The sequence below is a fragment of the Hemitrygon akajei genome, chromosome 3 (genome assembly GCF_048418815.1).
Source record: "Hemitrygon akajei chromosome 3, sHemAka1.3, whole genome shotgun sequence".
Classification (NCBI taxonomy): domain Eukaryota; kingdom Metazoa; phylum Chordata; class Chondrichthyes; order Myliobatiformes; family Dasyatidae; genus Hemitrygon; species Hemitrygon akajei.
In genome coordinates, this window is record NC_133126.1 from 39,026,090 (window position 1) to 39,041,851 (window position 15,762).

Consider the following 15,762-nt stretch of genomic DNA (forward strand, 5'->3'; position numbering starts at 1 on the left):
ATTACAAGCAATAATTACCAAAGGTATCTGGCATTAGAAAGTGATATCAACCAGCCAATTTATTTCATTCCTTTCAGCTTTTTGTTTCATGTCATAAATGACGTCCACCTATTCTGTTGATTGATGTGACCCTTCCAATTGTATGCAGGGTCATTTACCTGAAGGTGGAGACCCCCAACGCTTTGCAGTTGGAGGTTGCTGAGCTAAATTGATACAACTGAATTTTCATTAGCCTCAATAACCTCACTCAGCATCCAGCTACATATCTTAATGATCTGTCCAAGACTGCCATAGTAACAGAGTGGCTCTTTCAGTTTTTATTGTACAGCAAAAGCACCGTGAGCCAGCCATATGATGGGAGCTTTTTATTAGACCTGACTCCAGTGAATACCACTTTTGCACTGGTCTTGCTCAATGAGAATTCCCAATAGTTTGAGTATGAATGTGATGGAAAAGTAGTGCATTGTATTTTTCCCAAGTTGGCTACCAGGCTGTGGATTTGTGTTATTACTTGAAGTGGTGTACAAATCTTGACAAAATAATAGATATTCCTCATCCTAAAGAACGGAGAAATGTTTTCTTTTCCTTCCAGTCCCATCATAATTGCTCACTGCTGTTACTCACCCCTCACTTTCTAGACTTTTGTACAGTACATCACACTTCCCTGTGGGCTAGGCAGGATAGTTAAGCAGAAAAAAAAACTCTCCGGAGGTTATTGTGAGAAACACAAGAAGCCTGAGTTGCTGTGGAATAAACAATTAAATGAAGAATTTCTGGCACTTTGTGACAGATTTCCCCCAAGTTCTGCTTCATTGCTGTTTAGCAGTGAAGATGGGTTTATGGTAGAAGATTTACACCTAATGAAAATATTTCACCTGACCAATGACCTGCTTTGAAACCAGAAAGGATAGAAGTTTATAATATCTATTGAATGTTTGTTGAACACATTGAAATCAATGGAACCATATTTTGGTGTTTAGTTAACAACTTACTACAATGTCTGTTTAGTGCTTTCAACAATGAGCGAATTTCTGACTATCCCCCCCCCCCCATAAAATACCCTTCACCTGGTTGAGATCATCCAAACCCATGGACATCTGAAATGTCAATATCTTCAAGTTAAGAAAATCATGTCAGTGTTCTAGAGGTTTCATTTCAGTGAAAACCTGCACTGCAGTCCCACCTGTTTGATAATGTGTTGGGCTTTAAGCTGAGTGTGGATAATAGGCTGTTTTCCCAGTGGGCTCAATGGAGTGCCATCAGAGAGGAGGGACAGGAGCCTGAAGACACACACTCAATGCTTTAGGAACAGCCTCTTCCCCTCCACTGCAAGATTTCTGAATGGGCAATGAACATTCTACCTCACTATTTTTTGCTTTCTTTTTACACCATTTATTTATATTTTATAAGCAGTATTTCTTATAATCGATGGTATATTTTATATATTGCACTCTTCTGCCTCTTCACCTGGCAGAGCCTGCGTCACGGTTGAAAGACAGAGCCGAAGTTAAGTGAATATGGAAGGCCAAGATGAGATACTTGCAAATAATATCTCTCTATGACCCTGTGTGCAGCAGCATTATTAGTACGAAAACAAGCTGATGCTTTAGGCAGGATGACCTTTGTGTGCCACAATACACCAGCCACCCTGATTATTACCGACGGGGAAGATAAATAATGACATTCACTCCCTGCAGGCCAGATCACCCCACTGAGGAATCAGTGCTAAAAATAGTCAGAGATCATCAGCTTCGAACCAGCTCTTTCCCAGTGACTTCCAATGAGAAAGGCCATTATTGCTCTTCCTAAAAATCAATATTAAACAGTACCAATGGTGTAACAGAAAACTAATAACACTTCGCTGAAATGATTTGAAGATGTTCAGTAGATTAAAAAGGAATGCAGGGTGTCTATTGACTTTTATTGATTGCTATTGTATAAATATATAGCGTTCATAAACATATGTGTACAGCTTTTAAAATATCACAAAGGGGATAGTGTTTAAAATAAAGACCAAACCAATATGTTAAGACACATTTACCTGAAACAGGGTAAAGATCCTATTCTAAGTTTTTTCCCACTTTACGTCTTATTCTGATGATCTATACAATGTGTCTATACATGTCTAAAGCTGGTTACTGACCCTACAGGAGCAAGTGCATCAGTGAATGGTATACTGAAATCTGCTTGAGGCTTGGACTTTCCATCTTCAATATCAGTGATTTTTCAGTACTGCTGTGCGAAGAGATTTTGAAATGGGAATAAATTCCACACAGGAATAAGTTTGGCCCGTCAGGAAATGTTTCATCTGTTTTCATAACCACCTTGCAAGAAATAACTTTGCCCACTGACACACACCCTGATTAGCATATTTTTAACAAATGACCATGAAACGATATCATGGAATTCATTTTGATCAGCGAGCATGCACTTGTGTGAACTTGCAGCAACCACTGGTGCCCAACCTGCTCTTGTGGAAGTCAGGGCCATGTTCTCATTTAGAAACTTTGCCTCAGGAACTTTGCAGGTTGTCATTGCTGGTAAGTACCAGCGTTGACACTCATTCAAAGTTAAAGTCAGGAAGGAGACAGCCCTTTCAGCCCAAATTGTCCTTACCGACTATGATGCTTTTTTGTGCTAATCCTATTTACCTCCGTCACCCAGTACTCATTTCCTACCCAAGCACTTGAACAAATGTCTCCTAAACATTGGAATTGTTACTGCCTCTGCAACCTCCATGGCCTAGCTCCAGCTGGGAACCTCCAGCTCCATGGCCGTCTTATGCAAGCTATTTGATTCATTTGGATAAAATGGACACCAGAGAAACAATGCAACAGTTCATGCATTCCTTGCACTCAAAAAACCCATCTTCATCAAAAACTACATTTAATTTTTGTAGAAACATGTTCAAATTGGTCAACAATGCATTACTGCATTTGTGTCTAGAGTCATAGTTATAGAACACTACAGCACAGAAATAGACATTTTGACCTTTCTAGTTCGTGCAAATCTATTCATCTGGCTAGTCCCATTGACCAGCATCCGGATCATAGCCCTCCAAACCTCTCCCATTAATGTATCTGTCCAAATTTCTCTTAAATCTTGAAGTCGAACCTGCATCCACAACTTGCACTGGAAGCTTGTTCCACACTCTTACAACCCTCTGAGTAAAGAAGTTCCCCCTCATGTTCCCCTTTCACCCTTAACCCATTACCTCTGGTTCGAGTCTTGACCAACCTCAATGGAAATAATCTGCTTGAATTTATCCTGTCTCCAATTTTGTATACCTCGATTAAATCCCCCCTGCATTCTTCTACTCTCTGACGAATAATTCAGCCTTTCCCTATAACTCTGGTCATCTAGTCCTGGCATTCTGTACACTCTTTCAATTGTATTGACATCTTTCCTAAGGTGTCTTGCACCTTAGGAGTAACTTCCTCTCTGTATGTCTTATTGATCAACTTCTCAAGCCTCCCAAATGATCCAGAGTGCAGTCAAAAATTAAGCAAATAAAAAAATCTACAGTTTTCACCTCTCCTCACCAAAGGCTCAGTGAGCTACAGTCTCTGCTCCCCACCCTAACACTGGTGCATTTCCACTATGGCTTCTACCATAATGGCCACCCCACTTAAATCTAACGTCCTTTTATTAGCCCTTGGCAAGTGCCTAATTATGCACAATCCAATGTCTCCACGAGAACTGTGACTTGCAGGATGTTCCTACTCACTTCTTTTGAAATCTCTCTCCTGCTATGGAGCCCAAGATCTCTAAGGGAACTGTGACATGTAAAACGTCTGCTTTTGATTCTCAGGCTACTGAGTATAGGGAGGTTGTAGTCAGATTGTACCAGATTGAAATGCTGGCCAGACCACAACTAATAACCCTCAAAAACTTGAACAATGTGCTTTACCTTAACCTCTGATCTGCAAATTAATCAGAATCAGAATCAGATCCGAATCCTTTATTATCGCCAAGTATGATGACTCATACGGGGAATTTGATGCTGGTTTCCCTGAGCTCTCTCTCTACAGAATTAAAAGCAAACAAAAACAACAGTGCAAATAATCATAAACTATATACAATGAGGTCCACCTCATTGAATGTACAGGTGGACTTGATTTATAATAGACTAAAATTCAAGTGTTCATAAGACTGATGGCATATGGAAAGAAACTGTTCTTGTACCTATTTGTCCTGGCATACAGTGATCTAAAGCACCTACCAGAAGGAAGGAGTTGGAACAGGTGATGTCCAGGGTGTGATGGGTCTACAGTAATGCTGCTTGCTCGCTTCCTGACTCTAGATGCATATAAGTCCTGGATCGAGGGCAGCTTCACACCAGTAATCCTTTCCGCAGCCCTGACAGTTCTTTGGAGTCTATTCTTGTCTTGTTTGGTAGCTGATCCAAACCAGACAGTGATGGACGAACAGAGTACAGACTGTATTATTCCTGAATAGAATTGGATCAGCAGCTCCTGGGGCAGGCTGTACTTCCTGAGTTGATGTAGGAAATACAACCTCCGCTGAGCCTTTTTGATAAGAGTGTCCACATTGGGTGTCCACTTCAGGTCCTGGGAGATTGTGACACCCAGAAATCTGAAGGTCTCCACAGCAGAGACAATACTGTTAAGTATAGTGAGTGGGGGGAGTATTGGGGGGCTCCTCCTGAAGTCCACTGCCATCTCCACAGTCTTGACCGTATTTAGCTCCAGATTGTTCTGACCACACAAATTATCTCTGATAATTTGCAACCATTTGGAAATCTTTATCATTCAGTATGTGACTCATTGTACAACTGTTGTTACATTGTCATCCAAATCATCACAGGGCATTGGTTTGTGCACACTCTCCCTGTTCCCTGTAACCCCGATTTCCATACTTTGTTCATAGTCACTGGAAGCCCATTTCCTGTATGTACTCCTCACTCACTGCAGCCCTGGTTTCTGTGCTTCCATCCCACTCACTGTAGACCTGGTTCCTGAGCTCAGTTGCAACTTCTTCCACATTCTTTTTAAATCAGATGCAATGGAGCACTTTAGATGAGATGTATCACATCTAAAAAAATAGTAGAATATAAGTGTGTTGAAGAAATAACTGGAATAACATTCAATAGTTCAGAAAATTGGTTGGTCCTGGATGAATGGAATTTATGTTTAGTTCTGTTGATTACATCTTTGGAAGAATGCAAAGATATCAGGGATGATACACAAGATCTATCAAAACTGGCTCTTGGACAAGTACTCTGCTTGGTACTTGGTGTTATGCATACACAGAGAGAGCTAAAAGGACTGATTCTGTGTTGTATGGTACTATAAGAATATTGGATTTCAACCTTAAGGTAAACTAGAAAACCTGAGTGTTTTGTCATTGGAACAAAGATTGCTTAGGGAATGAATATTTGAAAAGTGGTGTACAGATTAGGATGGATTTAAATGAACTAAGTAGAGGAAAACTGTTTGTATTAGTAAATAGTTCAAGAACTAGTGGAAGTACTGAAGGTCAAAAAGCACAAAAGTAAGATGTGAGAAAAAGCTTACATGTGTAGAGGATGGTGATGATATTGAACTCTCTGCCTGTAAGAGCAGTGGAAATAGATTAACCTGGTCTTTCAAAAGGAAATTTTAAAAATAAAACTATGCTGGAAATAAAAGCTAGAAAACACTGCAGAAACAAAGCAGGTAGGTCAAGCAGCTCTGTGGAAAGGGAAACAGAATTAACATTTTGGGTTGAGGACCCTTCAGAGCTGAAATGTTAGGAGTTTTCCTATCCACGGACGTTGCCTGACCTGATGAGGATTTCCTACATTGTCTGTTTCCCTTTCAAGAGGAAATTGGATAGCGAACAGAGGAGAAGTAAGTTGTGGTTGATTGGAAAAAGCTAAACAATGGAACCGATCAGTTACTCCAAGGAGAGCAATCATGGACTCGGGTCTTTTTCTCTTTTTGGTGATTCTTTTAACAACTGGTTGTTTGTAGAGCTTCCTCTCAGCACACTAAGCATTCAGTTTTGATACAAGGTGTGTTCATTACAGTCAGGATGAAGGAGCATGTATTTACATTCAAGTTTCTTTCTCTGCTTTTGTATCTTGCAGCTTCCCCTTCCATCAAGCTGTTGATTCCTGAGCAGATAGTCGTGAACCCTGGAGATTCGGTCTCAATGGTGTGTGTCACAACCGGAGGGGATCCCCCTCCTACTCTCACCTGGATTAAAGCTATAGGATCTCTTCCTGAGTCGAGCGTTCTGAAGGGAGGGACTTTAACACTGCACTCGATCAATGCTGAGGAGGCCGGGGCATACAGCTGCCTTGCCAACAACAACGTGGGCAACCCTGCTAAAAAGTCCAGTACAATCACTGTAAGAGGTACGTCAACTTGTCAGTTTAAGCTAATTCAGTCAAGAACAATATCTCATCATTTGCCTCACTCTTTGCACGTGGCTCTTGAGTTTCAGATGGGATGGTTTGTAAACACAAGAAAATATGCAGATGCTGGAAATCCAAAGCTCACGCACACAAAATGCTGGAGGAACTGAGCAGGGCTGGCTGCACCAGATGCAGCCTGTCCTGCTGAGTTCCTCCGGCATCTTATATGTGCTGCTTGGGATGGATTGTGACTGGTTTTGGTGCCCATGATCCAGGGAGGGTCATGTTGGTTAAAGGCTGAGTTCCCAATTGTCGTATAATGACTCCTGCTGAACAAGTCACTGTCTGGGCAAGCAGAGTGAATGGGGGCAGACCCAAATAGCCCACCAACAATGAACGTCAAGGTTTGCAAGAATGACCACTTAGTATGGTGCCCCAGCAGAGCGACTAAGAAGAGGGGTGAGAGTGAAAAGTGTGGAGGAGACAGTAGTTCTGTGGGAAGAACTTCACTTAGGATTAGTCTCCAACATGTCATCATGATGCTCCTTGTATTGAGAAGCAGAATTTCTAGATTTGCAAACAATATCCAATAGGATTTGAATTCTGACTGACATTCTTGTGCACGTGCATCTCTGTACAGAATTTTCAGCAGAGAAGAGCATTTTGTAAATGAACCATTTCAAAAAGGGAGATAAGATACAACCTGTTATACAGGCAACCCAACTTAACACACTACTAAGACTCTAGCTCCCATCCTTCCCAATCATTGTGGAATCCATTGTGTGTCATATCTGTGAATGTGTCCTGTGTTCAGAGTACAGGCCCTCGTATAGGCAAGCATTGGCTCAATGTTTTCTATGCAATGACATTGAATACACTGAGGTCTACAAACTGGAAGGCTAGTACAGTGGAAGGTACATGAAATCTGTAGTCTAGGGAATAATGGGATGTATGGAGAGTGGAAATGCAACATTTTATGTGCTAATGGCCACTCCTGTGCTACCGGTTAGACTACTGACCCAGCAACTAACTTGAAGGCTCCTTTGTAAAGTAAAGACACGTTGACAGCTTTCACTTGAAGAAGCAGTGTGTAAGTTCCAAAAACTCTTGTTGTTTAGGGTGCCTGCTATTTGAGCACCGGACACAGAACAGATGCGATAAGGGAAGCTGGGCGCTTCCAGTGTTTTCTGTTTTTGACCCAGGATACTGGATTGTAAGACAGAATGAACTCAACGTGTGCTCTGTGTTATAGGTTATTATTTTTGGCACAAGGTGAAGATGACTCCTGCAATAAACACTGGTGATCTAAGATCTCCAATAGGTACCCTCCTCTGCCTCATTCCTACCACTAGATGATGTACAGTATTTACTGTGGGCTGTGCTGCAGTGCATTTCTTTGATTTCATGGAGGGTCCTTTCATGTACGTTGTATATTTTCTTCATTGTCAGTTGCAGTGCTGCCATTTTAATGCAGTTTACTTTGATTTATTTGCATGTCGTAAATACTGGTAACCTTGTGGAATGTATGGAGGAGCTGTTTGAGGCCCCCATAGCAGCCTCTTACTAGGACTGACTGCAGGCTGCATCATTACTGTCTCAGGTGGTTCTGTGAGCTATAAGGCACAAAGACAGAAGCAGAAACAGGAGTAGATTGTTTAGCCCTTCTGCCCAGCTCTACCCTTCAATAAAATCATGGGAGACCTTTGACCTCATGCCATTTTCTTGCACTAATTCCATACTTCTTAACAATCAGTGATCATTCAGTCATCATTTAGAATGTACAGAGGCTCTACAGTTGCCTTCAGTGGAGAATTCCAACAAATCGCTAACCCCTAGGTGAAGAATTGTCTTCTCATCTCATTCTTGATTGGTGGATCCACTTTGATTTTGTAAATCCCAGGCAGGAGAAGTATGCAGAATACCCTGGCAAGCAATTGAGGAATTTGTATGGTTTGATGAGATCACCTCTTATCCTGGTAATCTCTTGAGAGCTAGTTTAATCTCTCCACAGAAGACAAATACCCCTACCCCAGGAATAAATCTATCTGAAAATTAATCTGTCAGTTAGAATGCTCTTTGCCTAGTCCTTGGTAAACCATCACAATCTGCAAATGTGGATGACTGTAAAGTATTGTCCATTGAAATTAGTTGTGCATTAATAAGCAAAGAAATTGGATTAAAAGGACAAAGTCAGGCAGATCAGCATTCATATAGTTCTTTCCCGAGCCTCAGAATATCCCAAAGAATTTTATATTTAAACCATATAAACCATATATAAACCATATAACAATCACAGCACGGAAACAGGCCGTTCCGGCCCTCCTAGTCAGTCAATTTAATTTACAGTCAATTAAATATTTATTGAAGTGTAAGTGCAGAATGCAGAGCTGTTAACGCAGGTAAGCAAGCAGAGATATGATCATAACTGCATTATCTGTTCTGTCAGCGATGCTAGTTGAGGGATAAATACTTGGTCAGAACAATGAGGAAAATTTCCACATGCTCTTTTTCAGAAGAGCGCTATGGGATGTTTTATGCTTATCTGGCCAAAGCAGATAGTTTAAAATCTCATTTGAAAGACAAATTCTAAGAATGCAGCTGGGTTTCAGCCTAGAGTTTTGTGCCCAGCTCCCAGCGCAAAGTTGGAATCCAAAGGACTCAAGCTCAGGAATAACACTGTTGGCATGAGAGCCACAAGCGACTTAGATAAATGCTGTCACGTGGAAGCACAGGGATCATAAATAATGACTGAACTCAAAGATTTTGGTTGCTTTTTCATTCACGTACCTGACAGTCAGCTCAAAAGTCACTTGGGTAATGTTCACACCATCCTCAAAGGGGCTTAAAACGGTTTCTGAAATTTGGTTAATGCTGGCAAATCTGTCAGAAAATTGTGTGGCGGAACTGAAAAGTGACGGCTACAATGCCAGCAATCACTGATTGGTTTCAGTTCTGCCGCTGGCTGCAAGGAGTCTGTATGTTCTTTCTGTAATCACAGGGGTTTCCTCTGGTTGCACCAGTTTCTTTCCACGTTCCAATGATGTATGGTTAGGGCTAGTAAGCTGTGGGCATGTTGTGTTGGAGTAAGATGTGTGACGACACCTCTGGGCACAACCCTCTCTGATTTGATGTGACGCAACTGACACAAGTGTCAATGTACATGTGACAAATAAAGCTAATCTTTAAAAGAAAATCCTCAACATAATTTGGCCCTGCACTGGATTAATGGTGTCCAGTGACAGAAATTTAAAGTGTCTAACAAAAGATCAAAGACAATGCGAGGAAAAGATTTTCACCCAGTTTGTGGCTGTGATTTGAAATCCACTTCCTGAGAGAGTGTTGAGTATTGATTCATTAGAAGCCTTTAAAAGGAATTTAGTTTATTATTTGCAGGAAATTAGATTAGTATATGACAAAGACTGAAGTATGAGAACTAGTTGGTTCAAGATCAATGGTATACATTGTCAAGACTCTCAAGGAATATAAAAGAAACAGGAAAGGGACTAAAGGTCCATGAAATATTCTTGGCAAGTAGGATAAAGGGAAACCCAAAGCATTTTGTAAATGTATTGAAAGCAAGAGGTTAGCAAGGGGAATATTAGCTCCACTCAGTGATGAAGCTGGTGCATTATGACTGGAACCAGAGGGAATAGGTAAGATCCTAAATTATTACTTTTGCATCAGTGTTCACAAAGAGAAGGGGATGAATGATAATGAGATCAAGAAGGAGAATGTTGATATTTTAGTGCATGTGATATTAAGAAGAGGTGTTGGGAATCCTATAAGTCTGCAGAATCTGACAGGATTCATGCTAGAATACTGAGATAGTCAAAGCAGGAAATTATTGAACCTGTGATCAAGATCATTGTATCCTCTTTAGCCACAGGCATTATCTCAGAAGATTGGAGAATAGCCAGTGTTACTCCTTTATTTAAGAAAGGCAATCATGATAACTCAGCAACGTAGGCAAATGAACCATACAACAGTGATAGGTAGCAGTGCAAAGTATGATGTTCTCCTACGGGGTTGTCTATTGGTGGGTCTTCTCGAGGCAGATCCAGCATCCACTTATCCTGGTGCAGTATGGGCATGAGTGACAGTGGCTGTGGTTAGTAGCTGGGTTGTTTGGTTGTTCAGTCTCTCTTTTAGCACCTGTGAAAGACATAATATCGACAATGGTTGGCATATTAGGAATAGTCAGCATGGTGCTGTCATTTCTGATATGGTAAGTCTAGTTTACGGTTTAGTAAGTCTGTAAATGACACAAAAATTGGCAACACAAGTAGATAGCATTGTAAAAGAGGTGTACAACATACAATACTTGCCTTCATATAAAATATTGAGTCATGTTGCAGCTACATAATACTTTGATTAGGCCATGTTGAGAGTACTGTGTGTAGTTCTGGTCGCAACATTGCAGGAATGATGTGGAAGCTTTGGAGAGGGTGCAGAAGTGATTCACTAGGATGTCGCCTGGACTGGAGTTCACTTCTTGTAAGGAGAGGTTTGACAAACTGAATATTTTTTCTTTGGAATGTCGGAACTTAAGAAGCAACCTTGTAGAACAATGTAAGATTTTGCAAGCTGTAGAGAGAGGAGGTAGTCAAAGTCATTTTCCCTAGGAAGGAAATGTCAAATATTGAGGGATTTAGCTTTAAAATGAGAGGGGGAAAGTCTAAAGGAGATCCACAATGTCAGATGATTTACACAGGGAGTGGTAGATGCCTGGAATACACTGCCAGGGGAACTGGTGGGAGCAGATACAACATAAAAGTTCAGAGCTATTTAGACAGGCACATGAACAAGTAGGGATGGAGAGACACAGACCACACGTGGGCAGATGGAATAGGTCTCTGCACCACAGGCTGAGGTAAGGTTCCATGTTGTCTGTGCTGTAAGGTTCTATGTTCCCTCCCGTGCTATTCCAAAACTCAGATGTGAGAGTGACAAAAGGAAAGAGTGGCATGTGAAAGCATGCATGAAATGAAGGAAGAATGGAGAGGTTCTGAGAACAGCAGACTGGGAAGGCAGCAATGTACAAAAGAAAAGGAACGACCAGAAGAAATGAGTAAGAATGCTTTTCGATCTTCCTTCTGAATCAAACATCACTTTAATTAAATCCTTCCATCTCTTTAATTGTATTTCAGAGATTCAGCCTTTATTGTAAAACATTCTGCACTGGGATTTTATTGGTTGTTACTCTAGTTGCAGGTGTAGGAATGAATCATATCTTTGGGAAACTGGAATTGGGTGGACACTATCACATCAGATCTTGTGAATCTATAATGCAGTGAACTTAATATTTAAGTGATTAAATACTAGAGCATATTCAACTAGATTTGAATGTCATACAGGATTATTTCCATCTGTTAAATATGGGATTGCTATGTTCACTGGCCTGGATTGGTTTAATGAAGGTTCACGTACAGTAGAAACTTGGAAGGTGAGTGATGAAAACTAAGCAACTGGATTTGTATTTTTAAATTTAGAATGCATTTTGTTCATTTTAATTTGTCTCTTTTTTTTTGCTCTGTGTGTGAGAATAGAAGAGTATATTTATGTTGGCAGTTTCTGGAGAGCTGAACTGAACAATTTGTCAAACTCTAGCACCACAGTAATATTGAGGTGACATGGGAACTATGAAAGCTGCTATGTTTAATTTCCTAATACTGTGCCTTTTATTTAATGAACAGATTTTTCACACAATAGTTTTTCTAAGGTTCTTTAGCAAACATTATTCTCTTGCATTGTATTATCTAGTGAAAAATCCAGATGAAAATGATCATTAGAAGTTGACTTCTTCAGTCAATACATGACGAATAGTGTGAAATAAAGTAGCATAATGCTTAAAGTAGCTTAACTCCATGTTAGAACTTCAACCCACCATTAACCAGCTTCTTCACTGCACCACTGGAAGTTCTGAATCCTCTGGCCTATCTCCTTATGGGATATATCAAAAAGTTGAGTTCCATTGTACTCACATATCTGCCCAGTAGATTGATAATGTACTGGTGCCATTTCTTACTTCTGTGTGGACCATAACAATTCTATCACTTTTCTACCGACATCCATCCTTCTATTGCTTTCACATGGTCCATCTGAGTCCTCTTTCTCCGGACTTCTCCCCCCATTTTGGGGGATGGATTTGTGACCAATAACATTACAAGTTGATAGCTTCCTCGAGTATTCTTGCTCCCTGTTCACACAGTTTCTCTGTTTCTGGTGTTGGTACCTTGCACTTCTTCTGAGACATTTCTTAATGGTGGTTTCTTCTGTGCCATGATTTAAAAGATTTTCACCACACCTCTTCCATTCCCTACCCATTTCCTTTAACCCAGAGTAAGGATGGCTCTCCCCTTGTCTTCATCCTTCATCCCATCACTTTCACAATCAAAAGATTATCCTCCATAATTTCAGTTACATTTGGTATGCTTATCCACCACAGCCCATTTCGATGCCATAAACTCCAACATGTGCGTGGGATAGTATTCTCAGAGGGTGACAGACTCTGGTTGACAAACGCAACAGGTCTCAGCCCTGTGACCTGATCCTGATACAGAACACCCCTAAGCCCTTTCTGCAGGCATCTGAATGCAACCGGGGATCTGCAAAAGCCAGCACCAGTGCTTGCCAGCAGCTCTTTCAGCAACTGAAAGGCCCATTCACATTTTGCATCCCATCTCACTCCAAAAGGCTCCAAAGGACTAAGATAATCTTTACTATCCTCTCCTTTTGTCGTCCCTTTCTTCCCCAAGGGAAAGTAACCACACAGAAGCTGATTTAAAGGGTGACTCACTTTAAGAGTAGTCCTTCACGAACATCCGATAGTACCCACAGGATCTAAGGAATGAGCGCAAAGCATCACAGTCTGGAGCCTTGGTCGTGTGGTTACCACCTCTATCTTAGGCGGATCTGTAGCTACTCCATCTCATTAGACTATGTGCCCAGTGAAGTTGACAGACATCTTGCAAAACTGGTATTTGTCCAGGGAAGGTTTTAACCCTTCAGCTTTCAGGCAGCCTAGCACCTTCAGTAGGCTCGCTTCATGTTCTTACAAGGTGGACCCGATCATCCAGATACAACAATACCTCTGGCAAGTTTATATCCCCCACCATTTTCTCCATGACATGCTGAAAAGTTGCAGGGGCTCCCGATACATCATGGGGCATCCTTTCGAACTGGAGAAGTCCCAGTGGACATATGAATGCCATCTTCTCTTTATCAGCCTCACTCATGGGAATCTGGTAATATGCACTCCTCAAGTCCAGCATACAAAACCACTTCACACCATTCAAGAAGTCCCGTGCATCCTCGATTCTCATGACTGTATAATGGTCGGGGTCTGTTCAGAGTCCAATAGTCCACATACATCTGTACCTTTCCATTCTTCTTCCTGGCCACCAATATTGGAGACATATAAAGGTTTCTGGACTCAGTGATGATCCCAGCTTTTTTCAACTTCTGCAGACGCTGCCAAATGTTCTCCACCTCTGAAGTGATCTTTCTCTGAGCAGGTGTCCTCTGTCACCCGGGTAGTGTGGCGAATGCTCTTGGAACAACCCACGTCAAACTCGTCAGTAGAAAAGACATCTTCCAGCTTCAATATTTTCTCTATCAACCTCCAGGTACCAGAGAGTCCTCAAATTTGAGTGACTCAGCAGTCAACTTTCCTCTTTTCGGAGAGAGTTTCTCCCTGGCTTGACTCACAGGGACACTAGAGATTAACGTCACTGGGAAGAGGTGTGTCATTGGCATCCCCTGTCTGAGGATGACCTCTTGCTGTGAAGTGCTCCTGACACTCACTGTTATCCCGTTCATCTGTACAACCGAGGGTTTCTGTGGTTTGGGTCTCACCAATACCCTAGCAGGTAAGCAGGACTCCTATTCATGGTCTTCTGGAGCATCCACCAACAGGGCCTCAGCATCAGGCATTCTGGGAAATTTGGGGTTTCCCATCACTACCTCCCTAGGCTGTAACCCAATTGGTTTTGACTGGGCGAAGCGCAAAGTCCCTCATTTATGCTCACCATCCAGCCCAATGTGGCCATGCACTTTCTCAAAAGCAGCATGGAACGCAGGGTAAATCAACAATGTTTTCAGAAAGCTCTCTCCAGCTTTCTCCTTGCAGGTTCCCACTAGCCTCCTCTTAATAGGAGTATTCGTCTCCACAAGAACTGAAGCTTCGTCCTTCTCAACCGGGTCTGGACAAACCAACACTAATGTATGAAGGACCTCAGCTACTCCCACATCTGCCTTCAAAAACTCCAGCTTCAATGACAAGCAGCCATCGTACGGATAGTCCTCCGTACTAAGACCCCAGATCTCTAGTGAAGTCAATGGTAAATGCATCAAATATTGCTTGTAAAACAGCAGAGTAACCTGAGAGCCGGTGTCAAGTATGGCTCTAGCATAACTACCCTCAATCCGTAGATATACACAGGAGCTTGGCCCCACTGAGTCTTCAGGGCTAGGGTTTTTTGCTTCAGGGTGTTCCGTGATATATGGCTGGGAACGTGTTGCCCCCAAGACGCCAGGCCATTCCTTCACTGAGTCTCTCCGCTTAGGTCCCCGGGGGAACACTCTCCGGGGGTTTTCCTGTCCTTCACGTTCCTGTCCGATGTGTCCCACTTCACTACAGTTATAACAGACAATACCAGTTGCTCCCCTTCTCGCGGGACCCTGTTCACTCTGTTTAGCCCGTCCCCGCAGGGAGTCTGATTCCCTGTCAGCTTTATTGTGCAGGGTGGCTGCACCTGCCGATAACTACTGGAACATCTCAGTCCTAAGCTCTGCCACGAGCTCCTTCACCACTCCCCAGGGTGGGTTATCAGTGGTCACTTCAGCCAAGGGGACCACTACCGAGGACTGTACCCTGCGGACGGAGGTCTCCCGTGTCTCCATCACATTCTCCGCCTCTCTTACTTCTCTGATCAGCTCGACAAATGAAGGAGGGGGGCATAACTTACAAGACATTTGGAGACCCCAAGCAATCAGGTCCGGTGACTGGGCACCTTTTGCCACTTGGTCCATTCTTAACTGATTCACCTCAGCTGTTTGAATGCCCCCTCTCCACCACAAGCAACTCAGCTGCTTCTCTTGCTGAAAAATGTAGGCGGAAAGTTTCTCCCCCTTCTCCTGATACATGTTCTGAAACCCCATCATAAGCTCCAGTGGGCTTTCCTTCACACCAAACACATTTTCTAGCGCTTGCATGCAGCTTGCAGAGGTAGCAAAGGGGTTCTGTGTCTTTAAGGATCTCATTACATCAGCAGCTGGTCTCATCAAACTTTCAACCAATCGCTATCTGTTTATGGCATCAGAGCACTGCCACTCAATCAACATCTGAGAGGTCTGCTCTGTCCAAGTCCCATACTCCTCTTCCCCCTAGGGGGGTGAGCTTC

The 15,762-nt window shown here is 42.3% G+C and overlaps 1 protein-coding gene across 4 annotated transcripts in view; it reads left to right on the plus strand.

The window, feature by feature from the left end:
• The window catches only part of mdga2a (MAM domain containing glycosylphosphatidylinositol anchor 2a), a 904,971-nt gene that overhangs the window by 377,215 nt on the left and 511,994 nt on the right, over positions 1 to 15,762 (plus strand). For all 4 annotated transcript variants that reach the window (XM_073039625.1, XM_073039626.1, XM_073039628.1 and 1 more), the window contains exon 6: positions 6,092 to 6,361. In XM_073039625.1, the coding sequence (XP_072895726.1) occupies positions 6,092 to 6,361 (270 nt within the window). The remainder of the gene's footprint in view (positions 1 to 6,091; positions 6,362 to 15,762) is intronic.